General features: G+C 46.1%; 1 protein-coding gene and 1 pseudogene across 2 annotated transcripts in view; one reads left to right on the top strand and one right to left on the bottom strand.

The window, feature by feature from the left end:
- Positions 1-6,880: 6,880 nt before the first annotated feature.
- On the bottom strand, positions 6,881-7,353 carry LOC308484051 (elongin-B pseudogene; annotated as a pseudogene). The gene has a single exon. The product of its transcript is annotated as an elongin-B pseudogene (transcript).
- Positions 7,354-7,642: 289 nt separating this feature from the next.
- LOC308482717 (solute carrier family 2, facilitated glucose transporter member 5-like) overlaps positions 7,643-23,516 on the top strand; it is a 38,463-nt gene continuing 22,589 nt past the window's right edge. The window contains exon 1 of the mRNA XM_081016155.1: positions 7,643-7,896. Coding sequence (XP_080872281.1) covers positions 7,855-7,896 — 42 coding nt within the window. The 5' untranslated portion in view covers positions 7,643-7,854. The remainder of the gene's footprint in view (positions 7,897-23,516) is intronic.

Below are 23,516 nucleotides of genomic sequence, written 5' to 3'. Positions count from 1 at the left end.
GCGGCAGGCTCTGTTCAGCCTCCATTAGGGCGGTTCATTAAATTTTTTTTTTTAATGCCTGCTCCAAAGATCTTATCTTACGACATTATGGATTATATAGCTATATCTGAAATTTCATGCATATCAGTTAACATCTTGACCCTCCTCCACGAAAATAGCTATTTACTTGGCCGTTTTCCTATGTCGTGAAGGCTGAAATTTCAATTCAGTGGAGCAGGGTCAAGATATTAACTGACATGCATGAAATTTCACATATAGCTGTATAATCCCTTGTGTAGTAAGATAAGACCTTTGGGGCAGGCATTTTTTTTAAAAAAAAATAGTAATTTATGAACCGCCCTAGCCTCCGTGCCCCATCCCAGCATGCCCCACCCCCCACCATGCTCCCACGCACCTCGGCCTGCCTACACCCACCTGGGTGCTGTCAACCTACGATACGCTACTGGACACAAGGCTGTCACCCTACCTTACATGAGCAGGCAAGTCTTTAGCATATGCGCCGCCATAGCTGTCAAGTGTCCCTTATTTGAAGGGACAGTCCCTTATTCCAGCGCCATGTCCCGCTGCTGTCCCTTATTGATGGATGTCCCTTAAATGTCCCTTAAATGATGTCCCTTAAATTTCAAAGGAAGCAGCTCCTCTCCCTCCCTCCCTGCTGGCCAGGGAGGAGGGAGGCTCCAACTGTGTTGCTTGGCTGTGTTGCTCACCCAATAAGAAGTCTAAGAACAACTGGGGGGTGGAGCTTGCATGCCTTGTGTGTGGCTAGTTAATGCAAGCTGAGGAGGTTTTTGAATGCTGGACGCCATTTTGTTTCACATGCTGCTGCAAACTTTGCAGTGCAAAGCCAGGCCGGGGAGCCATCTTAAGGTGAGGCTGCATAGGCCTAATGGTGCATGTGATTCAGATTCTATTCAGTTGAACCTCTGGTTACAAAGTTGGTTGGACAGTGTTCTCGAAGCTACCAGCATGAGTTTGACCAGACTGCAGGAGGACAGGAAGACTGGAGTGCCTGGAACAGGTGAGGCTGCAGGTCCCTTATTTTGGCTGCTGGTCCCTTATTTTCAAGGCTGCTGGTCCCTTATTTTCAAATCTGTAAGTTGACAGCTATGTGCGCCGCCGGGGTGCAAAGATCCGCCCAGCGCCCCCAAATTTAGTTTAGCCCCCAAATTAACTTTTATTATGTTTATGTCAGACACCACACTTACGCCTTATCTCTTGTTTACAAAAGAAAGTAGGAAAAAGAAACAAACTTTTTAATGTGCTCATTTATTTACAATACTTCATGACTTCAGTACAGTCATACCTCGGGTTACATACTTCATGACTTCAGTACAGTCATACCTCGGGTTACATACGCTTCAGGTTACATATGCTTCAGGTTACAGACTCCGCTAACCCAGAAATAGTGCTTCAGGTTAAGAACTTTGCTTCAGGATGAGAACAGAAATAGCGCAGTGGCAGCGGGAGGCCCCATTAGCTAAAGTGGTGCGTCAGGTTAAGAACAGTTTCAGGTGAAGAACGGACCTCCGGAACGAATTAAGTACTTAACCCGAGGTGTATACAACACCACCACACTTAAACTTATAAGTATTGTTTAGGCACCTACTTAGGAGAAACATCAGTCGTGTCAAAGGTGCCGCTGACCCCGCTGTCGCATAGCAGTTCAATACGATACGTAACATAATATTTTGATGTAAGAGTTAATTTCATGTGCACGGCGCTGCTGAGAATGACAAGTGCCGCCGTTGTGAATGACAGGCGCCGCCGCTAGCGTGGCGCATCTTTGGTAAATGAGTGCACAAAGTCGAAAGTCCTTTAGTGAAATAGTAGGTATACATTTCAGTAATACCTAGGTAGATACGTATTTCGTTTTTCTAGCTTGATCAAAATTATTTATTATTTCATAACAGGTAGATGGTTAAAAGCTTAGGCGGCTTCAGTGGCGGGCACCTGGCACCCCCCAGAATTCGGTGCCCAGGTGCCCCGCACCCCTTGCACCCCCAGGTAAAGACAGCCCTGTACATGAGCATCCAAGGGCAGAGAAACCACTAAGAGGATGGAGGTGGTCTTTCAGATATTTGGGGCCAAAGTCATTTAGGGCTTTAAACATTCACTTGAGTGCCTTGAAGTGGCTCCAGATTACCATATTTTTCGCTCTATAAGACACACCAGACCACAAGACGCACCTAGTTTTTGGAGGAGGAAAACAAGAAGAAAAATATTCTGAATCTCAGAAGCCAGAACAGCAAGAGGGATCGCTGCGCAATGAAAGCAGCAATCCCTCTTGCTGTTCTGGCTTCTGTGATAGCTGTGCAGCCTGCATTCACCCCATAAGACGCACACACATTTCCCCTTACTTTAGGAGGGAAAAAGTGAGTCTTATAGAGCAAAAAATACGGTAGATCCCGTGAGTCTGCTCAGGAAGCTGAGGTCTGCAGATTCCTCTTCCACCGATTGTCCCCATGAGAACTATGAGCTCTACCCGTGAGCTGTGGCCTCTGAGCAGCAACTTCTTTGCAGGTTCACAGTTAAGCGTGGGGCCTGTTTGTTATTACCCTGAGCGCCCGTCTTTCAAAGTGTCTCGGCAAACATTATCCAAAAAAAGGTCACGTTAAAGCATTGCTCGTTGAAGTGGTTTGCAAAGTGTGAACCGCAATGCAGGAGTCAAATAAGAACAGAATAATTTGCCCCAAGGCTAGGGATGAAGGGGAGAAATTTGATTCTGTTCACATTTAAAGACGAAATGCCCAACTTTCAGAAACAATTCACAAACGAAGCACAGCCATCCTTTGATATTGGCGATTTCTGCAATGCAGTTGTGCATTGTGCAAAAATGCATATAAAGTGTGCATTAAAATGTACCTATTATAGAAGGTAGCATATGAAAAGGCATTTATACGTTGGGGAAATTCACCCACCCGTTTCATTTCACAGTCTGTCTCCGGTAGTAGACAGCCTCCGAATCCCCACAAACACAGCATGGAGACCAACATTCCCCGCTCTCTGTCGCCAACAGCCTTTAGTGCTATTGGGTTATTTTGCCTTTCTATATGGCTCATACACACTGATGAGACTTATTCTCCATGAATTGTTTTCAAAAGCCGTCTAAGCTGCCAAACCTTAATCAAGCGTATAATCCAATTCACAACCCACATAATTAAGCCTGGATTTCAGAATGAAAAGTCCAGTTATCCATTGCTTTTGGCAGACACTGTCTATAGTTGGAGAGAAACGGGGTGGGGGGGTGGGGAGTGGATCAGTCCAATGGTCTATTTAAGTCCCGCATCCTGTTCTCACTGGGGGGAACCAAATGCTTGTGGGAAATTCAAGCACAAGAAAACTCTGCCCTCCGGCAGCTTCGAGCAACTGGTGCTCAGAAACATTACATTACAGAGCACAGACATTGTGGCTGTTAGCCATCGACAGCCTTCTGCACCATGAATTTGTCTAATCTTCTTTTAAAGTCATCCAAGTTGGTGGCCATCACTGTGGGAGTTTAACTATGTGCTGCATGAAGAAGTCCTTTTTTGTTATCTGTCCCTGAATAATAATAATAGTAATAGTAATAGTAATAATTTATTGTTTATACCCTGCCCATCTTCCAACATTCATCATCACTGGATGTCCACAAGTCTAATGCTAAAAATCTAATTTTAAATTGTTGTAGCCTGCCCTGGAACCTACTGGTGAAGGGTGAGCAATATTATTATCATTATCATCATTTACTGCTAATCAGTCCTCTTTTAGTGCTTTTTAGGGTGCAGGCTTGCTTTACGAAATTCTCTCTCATCCTCAAATAGCCTATACCAGTTAAAGGAAAAGGTGACTTTTGAAAGCCACCTCTTGAGCTCTGTGGCTTCAAAAGGGAGCCAGAGGACCAGAGAACAGGGTGGTTGACCGAAAGTGTTATGTGCAAGAGCAGCAAAGCATCTCTGTGGAATTAACCCTTTGAGCTACAGTTGTCAACCTCTCTCACTACCAAGGAAATGTAACAGGCAAATAGAAAGAGAACCTACTCAAGTGATGCTGACACTAAACCCCAAACATACACTAAGGAAAATAATACATGTTTTACCACCAGCACCCCCCCCCTTCCTTCCCAACCTTAATACTGCATATAACACTAATGTCTCACAACAAATGTAACTGATTGTAGAAAACACAACCTTAAAAAAAGAGACAATGCATGTACTTTTGTAACCTAAGGAAATCTTTAATAAAAATTATATTTTAAAAAATAAGTGGTTGATAGATGCTACTTGGTTTAAGTCATTTTTTTAATTTACTTTTTTAGATTGTACATCTGTGGACAGGTGCTGTCTCGTTTTAATTGTATGCCACCCTGGGAGTCTTTTTGGGCGAAGAGCTGGGTAAAATGCTCTCAATACAGTCGTACCTTGGTTCTCGAACAGAATGCGTTCTGGGAGTCCGTTCGACTCCCGGAACTGTTTGAAAACCAAGGTGCGGCTTCCGATTGGCTGCAGGAGCATCCCGCAGCCAATCGGAAGCCACAGAAGCTGCGCCAGACCTTCGGCTTCCAAAAATTGTTCGAAAACCAGAACACTCACTTCCAGTTTTCATCGTTTGGGAGCCGAAACGTACGAGTTCCAAGGCGTTCGGCAACCAAGGTATGACTGAAAATAATAGGCACTAACCACCACTGCAGTCAAACTTAAAAATGTCCACTCCATCAGACATTCTACCCATGCTGACAAGGAAGCCGCTTGGAGTGGCTGGGGTAACCCAGTCAGATGGGCAAGGTATAAGCAATAAATTATTAGTATTAGTATTAGTAGCAATGAAGGCAATGATTTGGTGGGGGTTTTCAATTCTACATCAGGTATTGCACTGACGTGCCTAAAGAGGGAGCCAGAGGACCAGAGAAGAGAGCAGCCAATCAAAAGTCTTACGTGCAAGAGGGGCAATGGCATCTCTGTGGAATTAACCCTTTGGCTGCATTATTAGTAATATAAAACAAGGTACAGTTGTCATAAGTGGTCGATAGATGCGACCTGGTTTAAGTTCTTGATGTTAAGCCCAGATGTGTGTGTCAGGCTACCCAATCACAAAATAAATAATTTTCACTTTCTTGGAGGTGAGCTCTTCCTTGTTGTTACTTTATATCATAAAATGTGTTTGTACCCAATTTTATCTGTTTGTATGTATGTCTATGTATATATGTATATATATATATATATATATATATAGCATTTATATCCCACCTTTTCCTCCAAAGAGCTCAAGGTAGCATACAGGGTCCCTCCCCTCTTGTTTAGTCTCCACAACATCCCTGTGAAGGCTGATCAGGGAGAGAGGCAGTGACTGGCCCAAGGCCTCATGACCAAGTGGGGATTTGAACCCTGGTCTCCCAGATCCTCGTCCAAGACTCTAACCACTGTACCACATTCCCTCTCAATATTAGTCATAATCTGAGCAGATCCATCGAAATGAATGACCATGGGTTCATTAACTTCAATGGGTCTACTTTGAAACGGTGGTTTTTGTTGGGATTCAAGCCTTTATCAGGAGAAACTGGCCACTCTCCAGGCACCCGGCTTGATCTCCTGTTGACCTCCCTGTCTGCATTCCCCAGCAGGATCCAGGCAGAGGTCGTGATAGGCGATCCTTCTCAGAGTGAGAAGAACACCCCCCCTCTTTCCTGCCCCCCCAGGCAGGGGAAAGAGATAGACAGAAACGTATTTACATGCCTTTATTTCTGTCTTTGCAGCGTTACAGAAATCATGACTGCTCTCTTCAAGCTCCAGCAGTCGAGAGACAAACTCCTCCTGTACTTCCTGTACAGCTCATATTACACTCTGAGTTAATTCTGGTGCCCTCTGCACTGTGAATTGACTGTCCCACTGTTTCCCACGGAACAGTCCCAACATTCCATTATGTTTTGCTTTCAAGCTACCAGCTCGCGGCCGCATTGCTTCTATATCGTAACAGTTTTGTGGTCCACAGCTGGGTCCCTACCCTACAATAAACATCACCACATGCTCTCAAGTAGCCCTCTGTAGACATGCTTGCATGATCCATGGAAAACATGATCCATGGAAAATTGCATGATCAAGAAAACATGGATCAAGTAGGTACAGTTGTTGTTGCTATTATTATTATTATTATTATTATTATTATTATTATTATTACTATTTATACCCCACCCATCTGGCTGGGTTTCCCCAGCCACTCTGGGCGGCTTCCAACAAAGATTAAAAATACATTAAAATGTCACACGTTAAAAACTTCCCTGAACAGGGCTGCCTTCAGATGTCTTCTAAATGTGAGGTAGTTGTTTATCTCTTTGACATCTGGTGGGAGGGCGTTCCACAGGGCGGGCGCCACTACCAAGAAGGCCCTCTGCCTGGTTCCCTGTAGCTTTGCTTCTCACAGTGAGGGAACCGCCCGAAGGCCCTCAGCTCTGGACCTCAGCATCTGGGCAGAACGATGGGGGTGGAGACGCTCCTTCAGGTATACTGGACCGAGGCCGTTAACAGCTTAGCTTCTATATAAGAACATAAGAAGAGCTTGCTGGATCAGGCCAATGGCCCATCTAGCATGCTATGCTCACAGTGCCGACTCAGGTGCCCATGGGAAACCCTCAAGCAAAACCCGGACACAAGAGCACTCTCCCCTTTCCAATATTATTCAGAAGCATTGCTGCCTCGAACCATGAAGGCAGGACATAGCCATTGTGACTACTAGGCACCGATGACCTTATCCTCTATGAATTTCTCAAGTCCTCTTTTAATACCAGGTACAAAACACACCCATCTCCCATTGCACACAAATGGAAAACCGGTGCTGCAGATACTGTATTTCTCTTCTGGGGTTGGTCAGGTTTTTTGTTGTTGTTGTAGGTAGTGAGCCAGCTGGGAGTCTGGGATTTTGCAGCTCGCTCTGTCGCCCTCTGGCCTCTCACTGCACTGCTTGCTCGTTGGCGCTGCTGCCAGAGTCCTGGGGCTTCATCACGTCTGGGAGCTCTGGGGGGCTGGAGAAGGGATCAATGTGGAGGGGCTCAAAGGCATCTTCACTGGCTCTGAAGGCCAAGCCAACTGTTGCTGGGGCCTGAGGTCGTGCTGTTTGGCTGGTGAAGCCACAGTCTCCGAGGGTTTTGCTGTCATCCAACAGCTGGTCATCCTTGTACAGCCTTTATTCTTCTGGGCGTCTCTTAAGTATCCCCTCAACAATTCTTTTCAGCTCATACACCGTACTGGACTCCTTGGCGTCTGTGAAGATGGTCGTCTTGTGACGTCGGATCATTAAAAAGACGTCTAACCTCAGCCCAGACCCCCCAGAGAGGAAAAAGCAGCAGAACCCCCAGTCATCTGCATCCATGTTTTGATATCCACCCATCTGCTCATTTTCTTCCACATTCTCCTTCTTGCTGGCACCAGACAGAAAGAACCAGGGAAGCAGAAATTAAGCCAGGTAATAATTGCCAGCCCTCCTTTGCTGCTCATGTATCTCAGGAACATCTCCCTGCTGCGTGGGGTGTGTTAAGGTCATGATCTTCCTCTGTTGGCAACATTGAAACCTCCACAACAGCCTTGACAAGGAGCCGTGGAAGCGAAGCTATTCGAGCTGCCAAGTCCAGCCCTCGCTCTTTATTTTCCAAGAGCTGAGAAACCGTGGAGGATCAAGCTGGCAAAAGATCTTCCTCCTGGAGGCTGAAGAACAGGCAGCTCTAAGGTCCAAGAGGGCAGAACAAGCCTGTTAAGCAATTGGGGTCTTGGACAGAGTCAAAGTGCAAGAAAGAGACATAGCACAACCCTTCGTTTCAGCATTTTCTTTCTCATCCCGAACGCAAAAGCTCTCAGGCCCATTGCGGTTCTCCGGTCCTCGAGCGTGAAAATGGAGAAGGGCTCCGAGGCAACGCTCACAGGCAAGGAAGGGGTAAGTTTGCGGTGGGTTTCGTAAAATCATAGAATTGTAGAGTTGGAAGGGACCCGCAAGGGTCATGTAGTCCAACCCCCTGCAGTGCGATGACAGCTAAAAAATCCCCAACAGATGACCACCCAACCTTTGTTCAAAATCCTGCGCTGAAGGAGAGATTTGTATCCCACCCACCATATTAAAAAACTATCATAAAAGTCTGGACCATCAGAATTATTTTAAATGGGTCTGTCACTACGGCTTTGCCCATAAAGTGCTGCTAGATGAGGGGCAAGGTTTACAAAGAAATGTCATTGTTCCTTGATAGCTGGGAATAACTCTCCAGCCTTTGGAGTGCAATATGCATCAGAGCCTAGAGAGGGTGATAACCTGTTGCTAAGGGCTGATGTGAGAAACGGTTCAGATCCAATTGTGTAGTTCGAATTTTAAGGAGAAAGATAATTTCTGGATGGGGTTGACAGACCCTCCAAGTGTCCCTATTTTCCAAGGACATCCCTGATTTAGAGAAGCCGTCCCAGTTTCTGATTTGATCCCAGAATGTCCCACTTTTCCTTAGGATGTCCCTATTTTCATTGGAGAAATGTTCGAGGGTATGGAGTTATCTGACCCGCCGAGCTGTCTGAAGGCAATCCTGTATAGCTAAGTGGGTTGTTTTTTTAATGTTTAATGCTTTACAGTGGTACCTCAGGTTAAGTACTTAATTCGTTCCGGAGGTCCGTTCTTAACCTGAAACTGTTCTTAACCTGAAGCACCACTTTAGCTAATGGAGCCTCCTGCTGCTGCTGTGCTGCCAGAGCACGATTTCTGTTCTCATCCTGAAGCAAAGTTCTTAACCCGAGGTACTGTTTCTGGGTTAGCGGAGTCTGTAACCTGAGCATATGTAACCTGAAGCGTATGTAACCTGAGGTACCACTGTATTATGATTTTATGTTGGAAGCTGCCCAGAGTGGCCGGGGCAACCCAGTAAAATGTGTGGGGTATAAACAGTAAAATTATATTTTTGGAATGGAATGTCTCTGTTTCCATCAGAGAAGTGTTGGAGGGTCTGGGTTGATTTTAAAATGGGATGCAGCCTTGAAAGGGGGTCAGGCACTGGTTGCTTACTGGAGATCTGCAGAGGCAGGACCTAGACTCAGCCTAGATTGAAAGCAGCATGTTGAGAATGAACCCAAACCGTTTCGGATTGAGATGTGGTGCAAATAGGTTAGCCCCACTATGCAAAAACCCAGTGGATTGAAGCCTGGGGCCTTAGTATTTCTGAGTCCTTCTGGGTGTGAGCTTCCTTTGCCTTACTTTCATCAGCACCAGAAGAGTCCCGTCTCGCCAGTTGCACTCGAGTGTCACAAAGGCCGTTAGAAACCGAAAGATAAGTAAAACATCAGACCTCCAATGCTCACTAATGCAGCGTCTGCCTGGGGAAGGCGGTCTAAAAATGCATTGCTCTTCTGAAGACAGATTTCTGTTGGCCAGGTGGGAGAGTTGCCAGAGTCAGAATCTGCATCATCAAAGCAGATTTCATCCAGGCAAAAGTCCCCAGGCTGAGATGGAATCAGAAGTTTCCCAGGAATTGAAATACTTTATTGTCACTTGCACAACTTGTATACAGTGAGATTACACTGGCATGGAATGCTCACCGCTAAGACTGAATCTTAGAAATGATTTTTATTAGCTAGGGAAGTGCTAGGGGCAATATGGAGAGCAGGATTTGCCCTTGGCTAGATCAGCATCACTCAGTTGTTTACGAGTTTTCTTTGAATTGTAGAGTTAGGAAGGGACCCCAAGGGTCATCTAGTCCAAGCCCCTCATAGCTGTCAACTTTTCCCCTTTTTTAAGGGAAATTCCCTTATTCCGAATAGGATTCCTCGCAAGAAAAGGGAAAAGTTGACAGCTATGAAGCCCCTGCAATGCAGGAATAGCAGCTAAAGAATTCCCGCCAGGTGGCCTGAAAATAATGGTCACGACTATGGCTGTGCACACAATATAACTTTGAAAAACATCCTTTCCCTTATACAGTGGTGCCTCGGAAGTCAAACGGAATCTGTTCCGGAAGTCCGTTCAACTTCCAAAATGTTCAGAAACCAAGGCATGGCTTCCGATTGGCTGTAGGAAGCTCCTGCAGCCAATTGGAAGCCGTGGAAGCCACATTGTATGTTCGGGTTCCAAAGAATGTTCGCAAACCGGAACACTCACTTCCGGGTTTGTGGTGTTCAGGAGCCAAAACATTCGACTTGCAAGGCATTCGGGATCCAAGGTACGACTGTACTGAGTCAGACCATTGCTCCATTCTAGCTAAGGGTTGTCTCAGCCTACTCGCAATGATTTCAGGCGTGGGCCTTTCCCAGTCCTTCCTGGAAACACCACGGATTGAACCCAAGGCTTTCTGTGTGCAAAGCAGAAGTTCTAAGCACTGAGCTACAGCTCCTCCCCAACCTGGTATAGAATCCTTTGTTTTATACCAGGCTGCGAGCTGTCCTTGCAGAAGAGTTTATTCTGAAATGCCATGCATTTGGGCATCATTAAAGCTCTTCCCCCCCTTCATGGATCACTGCCTAAACGACTAAACAACAACAACAACAAAGCTCTTCCCTTTCAACAACGCCACCCACAACTGGCGCCTTCATGTCCCCATGCTCCTCATGTTGTTGTTTAGTCTTTTAGTCGTGTCCGACTCTTCGTGACCCCATGGACCAGAACACGCCAGGCACTCCTGTCTTCCACTGCCTCCCGCAGTTTGGTCAAACTCATGCTGGTAGCTTCAAGAACACTATCCAACCATCTTGTCCTCTGTTGTCCCTTTCTCCTTGTGCCCTCCATCTTTCCCAACATCAGGGTCTTTTCCAGGGAGTCTTCTCTTCTCATGAGGTGGCCAGAGTATTGGAGCCTCAGCTTCAGGATCTGTCCTTCCAGGGAGCCCTCAGGGCTGATTTCCACTTCAGCATTATTAAGTGCCAAGGAGTCTTGGTTTCAGATGCCAGCACTACATAGCTGACCATTAGCTTTTTTTCTTAACTGCCCTGAAGACTTGATAGATAGGCATTATTTAAAAAAGGTTAAAAAGACATGAATGAATGAATGAATAAATAAATAAATATTTTGTCTCCTGTTTCCATTTGCAGCGGCACTCCTGTGGTGCCCCCTACCCACCCTAATTAGGAGCAGGAAGGAGGGCATATTCCTGCCCCACATGCAGGGAGTCCTAAGAGTGCAAGCAACCTAGCACATGTCAGGCACTTATTCTTTAAACAAAGCCTGGGCATCCTTCCAACAATTATTTTTAGCGTTCTTATATCACTTTTTGATGCCACAGAAATGTTATATTAAATAAAAATAAAAATTCTTATTGTATAAATAAACCCCGTGAGGGCGAACTCAGAAAATCTTTCCCACTCTTTCCAGAGCTGGCATCTGGATTTTAAACCTAATTTGCAAAAAAAAAAAAAGGTAGCTACATTTTCATTGTTTTTTCAGTGTGGTGCAGTGGTTAGAGTGTTGGACTATGACATGGGAGACCAGGGTTCAAATCCCCACTCAGTCAGTTAGATTGACTTACCTCACGTGGTTGTTTTTGTTGTTTTTGGAAGGACAACAGCAGAAATCATTCAATGTGTTACTTAAAGGTTAATCCTGTTATTATCCATCAAGAAAGCTGCTTGAGGTGTACCTTAGCAATTAGCCAGACTGGCATGATGTTTGCTGAGGTAGCATGAATCCTGATTGGCTGTGTTGTTCTGAGGGAGTTTCTTTCCTCTGTGTGTTTGTTTGAATGTCTCCCTGCTGTGTACAAGGCCTGGTGTAAGAAAAACAAAACCTCTGGTCCTTTTCATCTCAAATTATATGCTGTTTTCTGCTCAAGTTTCCTTGGCAAAGCATTGTCAGGATTCCTGTTCTCTCTGGACTCCTATCCTTATGCCTCTAGTGCTTTGCAGGATTGCATAAGCAAAGTCGCAGGCCCAAGAAATTGCAATGGAAATGTCAACAGTGAAGGAGAAAGCAGCCAAAGAGCAGGAATGGGAAGCAGCTAGGGTCACAAGAGGTGAAGCTGAAACACACACACACACACACACACACACACACTTATTTTCAGTTTAAGGGAAACTTCACTGAGCTAAAATATTAAGCTAGAAGGGAGGCCTTGCTCTTGCCAGCAACTGCGCTGCAGCGATTTGCACTAAGTTCAGCTCCTGTGTCAAGCACAGCAAAAGCCCCACACAGAGCATATTGCAGTAATCCAATCCTGAAGGTAACCAATGCATGAACTACTACGGTCACATTTTCCTGGTCCAGGAACTGAGGGGTGTGTGGCCTGGGAAAACTCCTGAGGGCCAGATAAAAGAGCCATATTTGGCCCTGAGGCCTAAGGCTCCTCACCTGTGCTTCATTCAGTGGCTGCACATTCACCTGAGTGGACCCAAGAAGAAAAAACAAGCAAGGCCTGTGATTAGTGTGAAATAAGAACTCGTTGTCCTGGAGATACCGAGTTAATTAGGGACTCTGATTATCTGTCATGTTTTTCCCTGGGTACCTGCCTGCATTTCCATTAGCTCCCAATTTACAACCGGCAATTGATTTCTAATTGCACTGGCGGCCTGAGGAGCGCTGCTCAGGAGCAAGGCTGTGAGATTTACAAGCAGGCAGATCTGAGGTTCAGAGATTTATGGCTCAAGTGGAGCGGAAGGGAACTGGTAGTTGTTGTGATATATAGGTTTGAAAGATAAGAAGAGTTGCTATATAACCCTGCTGCGCACCCTGAATTCAAATGTTCCCAGGGGTAGGCAACCTAAGGCCCGGGGGCCAGATGCGGCCCAATCGCCTTCTCAATCCAGCCCGCGGATGGTCCAGGAATCAGCGTGTTTTTACATGAGTAGAATGTGTCCTTTTATTTAAAATGCATCTCTGGGTTATTTGTGGGGCCAGCCTGGTGTTTTTAGATGAGCAGAATGTGTGCTTTTATTTAAAATGCATCTCTGGGTTATTTGTGGGGCATAGGAATTCGTTCATTTCCCCCCAAAAAAATTTAGTCTGGCCCACCATATGGTCTGAGGGACTGTGGCCCATGGCTGAAAAAGGTTGCTGACCCCTGGTTCAGCCAATACAGCAGAGCAGGCCAGTAGGTATTTGATTCCTGCATTGCAGGGACTTTCCTTCCTTGGAAGTTTCTAAGCAGAGGTTGGGTGGCCATCTGTCATGGATGCTTTAGCTGAGTTTCCTACATTGCAGGGGGTTGGACTAGATGACCCTCAGGGTCCCTTCCAGCTCCATGATTCTACGTTTCTTTCTGCTTCAACAATATCTCATTATGTTCCTATCATTTTAGGTAATTGTATTTTGTATGAATTATTTTTAAAAACTATAAGTAAAACATGTTCTATTTACAAACAAAATATTTAAATAGCTACCTTTCTATTGATAGGATGGGGGGGTATGAGCGTAGCCAGGCTTTTTGTTAGAGGGGCAGAATCTCAGATTTGTACAGTGGTACCTCGGGTTACAGACGCTTCAGGTTGCAGACTCCGCTAACGCAGAAATAGTACCTTGGGTTAAGAACGTTGCTTCAGGATGAGAACAGAAATCGTTAGGCGGCAGAGCACCAGCAGCAGGAGGCCCCATTAGCTAAAGTGGTGCTTCAGGTTAAGAACAGTTTCAGGTTAAGAACGGACCTCCAGAACGAATTAAGTTCTTAACCCGAAGTAGGTAAAGGTAAAGGGACCCCTGACCATTAGGTCCAGTTGTGACCGGCTCTGGGGTTGCGGCACTCATCTCGTTTTACTGGCCGAGGGAGCCGGCGTACAGCTTCCGGGTCATGTGGCCAGCATGACTAAACCGCTTCTGGCGAACCAGAGCAGCGCACGGAAACGCCGTTTACCTTCCCGCCAGAGTGGTACCTATTTATCTACTTGCACTTTGATGTGCTTTCGAACTGCTAGGTTGGCAGGAGCAACGGGAGCTCACCCCGTTGCTGGGATTCGAACCGCCGACCTTCTGATCAGCAAGTCCTAGGCTCTGTGATTTAACCCTCTAACCTGAGGTACCACTGTATTAATTTTTACTTATTTGGCTACGCCCATGGGGGGGGGCACAGGAAGGAAACCAGGTCGGAAGGCGGCCACGGTCGGAAAAAGGTTGGGAAACACTGAGTTAAACCACTGTGTCAGCAGTGTTGAAGGAACTTCCCTGAGGCGCAAGCCTGGGCAGTGTGTACGGAGGCCCTAGGCTGCCCAGACAGCAAGATCTCCCTCTCAGCCTCGCCAATGTGGTCCAAAGGATAGCAGAGCAATACTGCCTCCGACATTGGAGGCAGGGAAGCAGACATCATGGCTAGTAGCCATGGACAGCCTGAACCTCCTTGAATTGGTCTAGGCCTCCTCATTGGAAGTCAGCCAAGTGGCCATCGCTGCAATATACAATTGCCTGCCCGTTAAATTGTTGCAGGGGAGATTGTGCAAAAACGAAAGCGTTTCCGTCTTTGGCAGCGATATTGCAGGCTTCATCCAGAAAAAACTGGCCTTCCCTGCATGATCTTTGCCACACAGTCCACAGGGAGCAACCCATATCAAAGCGACAGTGTAAAGTCTCCCTCTGATTGCTGCCCTCCAGTGTTATTACTGGAGTTGTGTAGTGATAGGAAGCCCTTCAAAGCCCATCTGATCTTGCTCTCTCAGCCAACTATTTCATGTTTTCTTTAGAAGAACTCGTGATCCTGTGTGTATCTAATCTTGTGTATCACCAGCCCTCATAATAGTGTTTTAACGGTGAGTTAATAGTCCAAATAAACCCTCTTCTTTCTTTCTTTCTTTCTTTCTTTCTTTCTTTCTTTCTTTCTTTCTTTCTTCCTGCTCTAAGACTGGGAAGGGGACAGGAGATCACACAAGACACATCATGTGCGCACAAGACACATCATATGGGGACTTCCGGCAAGGAAAAATGGCAGACACCATGGCAGCCAGCCAGAGCCAACTGGGCTCCCAGGCTGGCTCCAAGCTGCTGAGGCTGTCGCTGCCATGTTTCCCGGGAACAGATTTGCAAATCTGGGGACGTCTGGCAACCCTACCTTAAGGGCTAGGAACTTCCTTCACAGAATCATAGAACTGCAGAATTGGAAGGGACCCGAGGGTCATCTAGTCCAACCCCCTGCAATGCAGGAATCTCAACTCAAGCATCCATGACAGATGGCCATCCAACCTCTGCTTAAAAACCTCCAAGGAAAGAGACTCCACCACCTTCCGGGTAGACTGTTCCACTGTCAAACAGCACTTGCTGTCAGAAAGTTCTTTCTGGTGTTTAGTCGCAATCTCCTTTCTTGTAACTTGAAGTCGTTGGTTCAAGTCCTACACTCCAGAGCAGGAGAAAACATGCTTGCTTCATCTTATGTGTGACAGCCCTTCAGGTATCTGAAGATGGCTACCATATCTCTGCTCAGTCCCCTCTTTCCCAGGCTAAATATACCCAACACCCCCAACCATTCCACATAAGGCTTGGTTTCCAAACCCTTCCATCATCCTGGTTCGCCCTCCTATGCACACATTCCAGCTTTTCAATATCCTTCTTAAATTGTGGCACCCAGAACTGGACAAAGTACTTCAGGTGTGGTCTGGCCAAGGCAGAATAGAGTAGTACTATGAGCCCAGGGCTTGCTGATCCGAAGGTTGGTGGTTCGAATCCCCGCGATGGGGTGAGCTCCTGTTGTTCGGTCCCAGCTCCTGCCCACCTAGCAGTTTGAAAGCACACCAGTGCAAGTAGATAAATAGGCATCGCTCCGGCGGGAAGGTAAACAGTGTTTCTGTGCGCTGCTCTGGTTCGTCAGAGGCAGCTTAGGCATGCTGGCCACATGACCCGGAAGCTTTCTGTGGACAAACGCCGACTCCCTTGGCCTATAGAGCGAGATGAACGTGCAACCCCAGAGTCGTCTGCAACTGGACCTAATGGTCAGGGGTATCTTTACCTTATAACTTTCATTGTTCGAGACAGTATACTTCTATTGATTCAGCCTTGAATAGCATTAGGCTTTTTTGCTGCTGCATCACACTGCTGACTCGTGTTAAGTTTGCGGTCTACTAAGACCCCTAAATCCATTTCACATGTGCTACTGGCAAGCCAATTATCCCCCATCTTATATTGGTGCAGCTGGTTCTTCCTGCCTAAGTGCAGAAACTTACATTTGTCCCTATTGATGTGTGTGTGTGTAATTAAAATTCAAAAGGTATTGATTTCTTTGTCGAACCTTGCTGGGTGCAGCTGAGAAATACACAGGGCCCTACCCTGGGGATTATTCTGCAGATATTTACATAGCACCTTTGAAAGTGGGGAGGGAGGGATGCATTCTACCGCTCTCTGAATGGATCACATGACCTTTTTACATAAGAACGTGGCTTGACTTGGCTCCAGAAAATAGCTGAGCAAACATTATGCCAGGTACTATGTGTTGATGGTGGAAAATTAAAAAAGAAAAAGAAAATCCATTGCCTTCGGCAAACACGGAAGAACACAAAAGAATGAAAGGCAACCCTATCTAAATATTATGTTAGCATTACGGTTGTTTTAACACATAGGGTCGCTCCTTTCTTGAGGCTTTTGGAGATACTGTAAAATAAATACGGCAGGGCACTGGGAAAACACAAGAGGTCTTTTCCTCCACTATTTTACAGAAGAGAAAGAAAAGGTGGCATTCACTATGTCAGGGCTGGCTTAGCTATGTTTAGATGTTTGCTACCGAAACAAGTTAAATGCCCTCAATCCTGGAGCAGTGTAGCAGTAGCACTGATTCATAGCTGTCAACTTACAGATTTGAAAATAAGGGACCAGCAGCCTTGAAAATAAGGGATCAGCAGCCAAAATAAGGGATTTTAGACAACCAGCTGAAATACGAAGTTAAAAGGGACCAGATAATTTGGGAGAGCAGCGCCAGTTTTTAGCCCTTCGTTTCCAGAGGTTGCTGCTCAAGACACCAGCTGATGAAACACTGCAATTAAATAACTACAAGCAGCAACCACTTTCCGTGCAAAACGAAGTCCAAGCTACGAAGATGCTGCTGCAGTTCTGTATCTTTTCTCTCGTGCTCCATCTGCAGCTCTTAGTTCCATCAGGCGGGGCGGGAGGAGGGGGGGGGAAATAGCACCCAAAGTAAACCCGTAGATCAGACCATCTATGCTAGTCTACCACTACAAATCTATGGGAGAAGCGCTTGCGGTCCTTCCTCCGCTTTCTCCCTCTATGGTTAGCCCTTGGAACACCTGCCCGCACCTCCGCCTCCGCCTCCTCTCTCTGAACTGCTTTCTTTATTGTTGCCCTCGCTCTCCTCTCAAGGCTCCTTAGCAATTCATAGGCCGCGCCAGGCTGCCCATCTCATCCGGGTCCTTCGGCGGCGCAGCCACAGTACGGCCTAGCGGCAGTGGCGGGAGTCAGAGGGGAGGCCCCAGGCAGAGGCACTCAGTTCAGCGGCTGCGAGGAGGATGGCAGCGGAAGGGCCCAAGGCTCCTGCCAGTCCCGGTGGGGAGGGGCTCCCGGGGGCCGAGGCTGGTGAGAGGAGGCCGGAGGGGGGCGGGCTGGGCAACCAAGCAACACAGTTGGATCCTCCCTCCTCCCTGGCTGGCAGGGAGGGAGGGAGAGGAGCTGCTTCCTTTGAAACCCGGGAAATTTAAGGGATATCATCAATAAGGGACAGCAGCGGGACACGGCGCTGGGATAAGGGAGTTTCCCGCCAAATAAGGGATAATTGACAGCTATGCACTGAATGAGCAATAATAGACTGTGATATTGTTTGCTAATTTTAATCGCCCAATACCTGTCGTTTCTTATTTCCTCCCCTTTACAACTATAGGGGGTCAATGCCCCAGGGAGGCAATGGAGATCAGGAATGGTCTCTATCAGGGATGAGGAACGTTGTTTTTTTCAGGCCGGGGGCCACATGTCAATGGTGAGCAGGGCCAGAGGCAAAAGTGGATGAAGCTACAGATGTGACTCTGTGGTTTTAACACACAGCGCCCTCCATCCATCTAGGCATGCAAAAAGGCTTCATCACAGTTCAGTGATGCCTTCCAGCCAGAGGAAATCTCTCAAAGGGGGCATGGAGCAAAGCCACTGAGGGATGTGGCCTGACAATGGAGGGTGTGGCCTGGGAAGGGGGCGTGGCCTGGGAAGAGTCCCGAGAGCCAGAGAGAGATGTGCAAAGGGCTCTGTTTGGCCCCCTGAGTTTCTCCAGCCCTGATGTTTATCATGATGCTGAGACTGGAGGAGATATTAGGAGTAGGACTAGCAGATATCTGTCTATCCTTCACTCTGAGGTCCCGGGTTGCAACCGTTTAAAATACAACTTTAAAAATAGTCTGAAACAAATTACAATCACAGGAACAGCATGGGTCCTTAAGACATTATTTTTTGTGTTCTCCCTCTGCAGGAGGGTGGCAACACCAGAACAGACCTTTTCACTGCTGGCTACCTAATTGTGTAAAGCTCTCCCCAGGAAGGCACTCCTGGCCCCATCTTTATCTATTTTTAGGTGCCAGGCAAATATATTTTCTTTTCACTCTGAGTTATTTAAATAACAATTTTTATTAAGTTTTCAATTTTACATTTTAAAATAAACATTTTACAAACTTTAAGATATCCATTGACTTCCCTCCTTCTCCTCCCATGGTTCATTTTACATATCATACCTTCCTGCATATTTTACTAAACCATTCAAATCAGTTTTCCACTTTGGGTGATGGGTTTCAAGTACATTCTGTAGCAGATAGGCAGCTCGTACAGTTGCTTTAGCACAGGTGTGATATGACAGGGGGAAATTCAACAGCAGGGCTATTTCCCAGCGATGGAGGAAGCTGCAGCTGTTGCTCAGTCCAGTTTGCAGGTTTCTAATGCATAGGTCCATGTAGCCAAGATGCCTCCATCCAGGAAAGGGGGTAGCTGGTTCACCTGCTGAAACCAGTAAAAAGCGCTTTGGACCACAAAGGCTACCTGAGGTGCCAGTGACAAATATAGATCAAGGTATACCTCCCAGCTATGAATCTGCTCCTTCAGGGGAATTGCAAATCCACCAGGTGGATTGCCCAACCGATGCAGCTTTTTCCATTGCTGGGAAACAGAACTACAATTTACCGTATTTTTCGCTCTGTAAGACGCACCAGACCACAAGACACACCTAGTTTTTGGACAAAATAAAAAAATCCTTCCAGTAGCACCTTTAAGACCAACTAAGTTAGTTCTTGGTATGAGCTTTCGTGTGCAAGCACACTTCTTCAGATACACTGAAACAGAAGTTGCCAGATCCTTCTATATAGTGAGAAGGTGGGGAGGGGTATTACTCAGAAGGGTGGTGGGAATGGGAGATTGGCAGATAGCTGGGATGAGCCTGCTGACGACTCTTAACGACTGTAATGGGTCTTACAGGAAAAGGCAAGGGGTGAGAAGGTGAGAAATGGCTTAGTCATGTATAATGGGATAAGAATCCAATGTCTTTGTTCAAACCAGGTCTCTCCATGGTTTTAAGTTTTTGGAGGATGAAAACAAGAAAAAAAATATTCTGAATCTCAGAAGCCAGAACAGCAAGAGGGATCGCTGCGCAGTGAAAGCAGCAATCCCTCTTGCTCTTCTGGCTTCTGGGATAGCTGTGCAGCCTGCATTCGCCCCATAAGACGCACACACATTTCCCCTTACTTTTTAGGAGGGAAAAAGTGAGTCTTATAGAGCAAAAAATATGGTAATTTCTGCCTATCATCATACTACTTTTGATAGATGAACTGTTTATTTAAGTGTTGGAAATCTTTTTCCAGAGCAAAGAAAAAAGAAGAAGAAAAGCCATAACTGGTGATACAGGGCAGATTTGAGCTGCAACACAACCCCATAAGAATTAGTGGTGGTTCCATGATTCAGAGCTGGAAAGCCATATACCAGCCTGGAATGTATTATAAAGTAATTAAATTCAGAGGAGAGAAAGAAGCTGGCTACAAAGCAAAAGAATTTATTGGCCTTATGTAATCCTGTGTGCTAATAGGGTAGGTTTTCCCTCCCTATCACACTTCCTGGCTTTGAGGCAAAAAAGAAGCAAATGTGAGAAGAAATGCCAAGATTATTCTGTACTTTATTCTTCTTCTTTTTTTCCTTTTTCACCCCCATCATCACACAAGCCTAGTTTTTAAAGGACGGAAGTTCAAAGGAATAAGATAACAGGATTCTATGAAGCAGTCAAATTACAATCCACCAGGAAGGGCAGCCACAGCCACTTGTGGGTTTAAATCAGACTAAGGAAGTTGGTCAGAATAGCTGCCTCTAATGCCAGAATATCTGTGCTGTCTCTCACTCTTCCTTGTGAATGGTTCACTTCCCCTCTGCACGGATTAAAAGATCATCTCAGCCCTTATCACCAAGCTAAGAACATTAAAAAGCCTACTGCCTCAGGCCAGCGGCTCATTAGGTCTAGCATCCTGATCCTGTTGTTCCAGCTGGAAGATTCAGGACAAATGAAAGCTGTTGCTTTTTCATGCAGAGCACAGTTCAACTGTGGAACTCACTGCCACAAGAGGCAGTGATGGCCACTAATGTGGATGGCTTTTCCCCCCCTGCTCCCTTCTGAGGTACTAGCCATAATGCCTATGTTCTAGCTCCATAGTCAGAGGCAGAAATGCTTGTGAGTAGCAGTTTCTGGAAACCACTCGCTGGGTCATCACCTTGTCATGGTGAGTGGGCTTGCACGTTCCTATGACCCTTGCGAGCGAAGCCGTCGGGAGTCTGGTAGTCCCAGCAGGGTCACCCAAGGCGGTAAGGTCAAAGGGGAGGAGATAGGAGACAGACAAAGAAAGATGGAAGAAGTCCTCAACGGCAGTACAGGAAGAAGATAACAAGCGGTATGTTACAACGGCTGTGAAGGCGGATGAAGGCTGCAGCAGATAAGAACCTGCAGGTTGTCTTGACACTCATGCCATCGGAAGACTGTGTGTTGGTCAGGGTGCACTGATCTGATGAACTGATGGGCTTGTAAAATATGCTTGGCTTGATTTGTAGCTTTAGTATAAACATGGGCTTAGGGTTGTATCCAATGCATGTCCTACTCAAGAGCAGGCCCATTGAAATTGATGGCCGTGACTAATTTAGGTCTATTGATTCCAGTGCGTCTGAGTAAAATTTAGTTGCATGCAACTGATATAAGAAAAAAAAACTGCTCCTTTTCCCATATGGGGTACCTAAGAGCCCATATATAGTCCTTTTGTAGGTTCTCTATGGGTAGGAGAAAATAACAGACCAACCAGAGAATATTGAGAAGCAAAGCAGCTAGTAAGCCTGATCTTCATTAACTGTTGCAACAGGGTGCTCCCCCACACGCAGGAGAGAGGAGGACCCAGAGCCATGTGTGCAAGCCCTAATATAGACATTTTAAATTGCACTGGAGTTCAAGACCACCCCCAGAAACATCATACATATATCACAGAAGAGGTGTAGTCCAAGACCAGATACATCGTACCTACATCACAGAAAAGGCGGTCTACAACAGAAATCTGAGTGCTTTGTTTTTACCCTGCCAGGTTAACTGTTAATAGTCACTTGACTGGATTACCTGGGGAGCCTGGCCATTCTTTTGTAATGATAATGCTTAATTCCTGAGGCAGGCTCACCCTATTCACACCTTAAACGTGCCCTTAAGGCAGGATTTGTGAGGACAGAAACAATGGGGAGGTTTCTGCATTTCCTTTGACCTGTAGAGAAATATTTGAGGTGACTGAAAGAGTCAAAATGGCTTTAGGACTTTTCCTATGGGTTTCAGACATGTGGTTTATATATTTATATGTGTGTTTGCATGGTATATTTATGAATATATATATATATATATATATATATGACCTAAAAATTCTTATAACAAGTATAAACATGGGCTTAGGGTTGTATCCAATGCATGTCCTACTCAAGAGCAGGCCCACTGAAATTGATGGTCACGACTAATTTAGGTCTGTTGATTCCAGTGGGTCTAACCTGAGTAAAATTTGGTTGCATGCAACCTTTAGTATGTTTTGGGGGTTATAGCCAATGTTAGATCTATGCCGAGTAGACCCATTGGAATGGATGGACATTGCCTTCCAGATGCGACTAGACTACAACTCCCATCATTCCCATATTCTTTGCCATGCTGGCTGGGTCTGATGGGAGTTGTAGTTGGGAGGACCACAAGCTCCACATCCTGGCTCTAAGCCATCCTTCTCTGACCCGGCAGCCTTCGGAGATGCTTTGGACTACAAATGCCATGGACCCCAACACAGTGGGTTATACTTGGAAATCCAAAAAGGTTTGGAGGGCGTCGAGTTGATGGAGGCTTCTCTGAGCCCAAGATTTAGAAGTGTGTTCCAGGGAACACTGGAGTTCCTTTGAAAGCAGCATCAGGCATTCCTCAGTGAATGTGTAAGAAGGAATCCCATTGGGCCCATCTGTCCCAGCCTCCTGTTTCCAGCAGTGGAGAGTCAGATGTCAGCCAGAAGCAGAATGCGAAAGAGAGTCTCCCACATTGCTCTCCAACAACTACAACTGGTCTTCAAGTGGTGGTGGTGGGGAGAACGTTGCAAAAGAAGACACACGTGTCCATAAAATTTGCGCATGCTTGTCTATATGTGTAGTTGCACATTTGGAAAGAATTGCTGCAATTTAAATAGAAATATAACGCATCTCACCAGAGCAGGGTGGAGAGTGTCACCAAATGATCTGTGTGTCTGCTCAGTCCATGTGCCAACTACTGAGCGAAACTTACCACATCCACACATACCTAGAAAACCCAGAAAGCTGCCTTATACTGACTTAGATCATTGGCTCAGTATTGTCTACACTGACTGGCAGCAGCACTCCAGGATTTCAGACAGGGTTCTCTCCCAGTCCTGCCTGGAGATGCCAGGAATTGAACCTGCGACCTTTTGCATGCAAAGCAGATGCTCTGCCCCAAGTTATAGACTTTCACCAGTGTAAGAAGAAATAACCCTACTTAGAGTTATGTATCTTCTAACCAGACAGGCTTTCAAACAGGGCTCCTTCAAAGTGAGGACTCAAATGCCCTTCAAACAGCCAGCCTAGTGTTCTGCAGCATACTGTTCCTGAGCCTGGAGGTTCTACTTAGCTGTGGACTATAGCTGTTGTAGTTGTTTAGTCGTGTCGGACTCTTCATGACCCCATGGACCAGAGCATGCCAGGCACTCCTGTCTTCCACTACCTCCCGCAGTTTGGTCAAACTCATGTTCGTAGCTTCGAGAACACTGTCCAACCATCTCATCCTCTGTCGTCCCCTTCTCCTTGTGCCCTCCATTTCCCCCAACATCAGGGTCTTTTCCAGGGAGTCTTCTCTTCTCATGAGGTGGCCAAAGTATTGGAGCCTTAGCTTCAGGATCTGTCCTTCCAGTGAGCACGCAGGGCTGATTGCCTTAAGAATGGATCGGTTTGATCTTCTTGCAGTCCATGGGACTCTCAAGAGTCTCCTCCAGCACCACAATTCAAAAGCATCTATTCTTCGGCGATCAGCTTTCTTTATGGTCCAGCTCTCACTTCCATACATCACTACTGGGAAAACCATGGCTTTAACTGTTTATACAAACAATACACACCATATGTTGAAAGCACATTTAAAGCAGACTTTCCTCAAAGAATCCTGGGAACTATAA

The sequence above is a fragment of the Podarcis pityusensis genome (genome assembly GCF_964106645.2).
Source record: "Podarcis pityusensis genome assembly, chromosome: 8".
In the NCBI taxonomy this organism is placed as follows: Eukaryota; Metazoa; Chordata; class Lepidosauria; order Squamata; family Lacertidae; genus Podarcis; species Podarcis pityusensis.
This window is presented reverse-complemented; position numbering and strand designations above follow the sequence as displayed.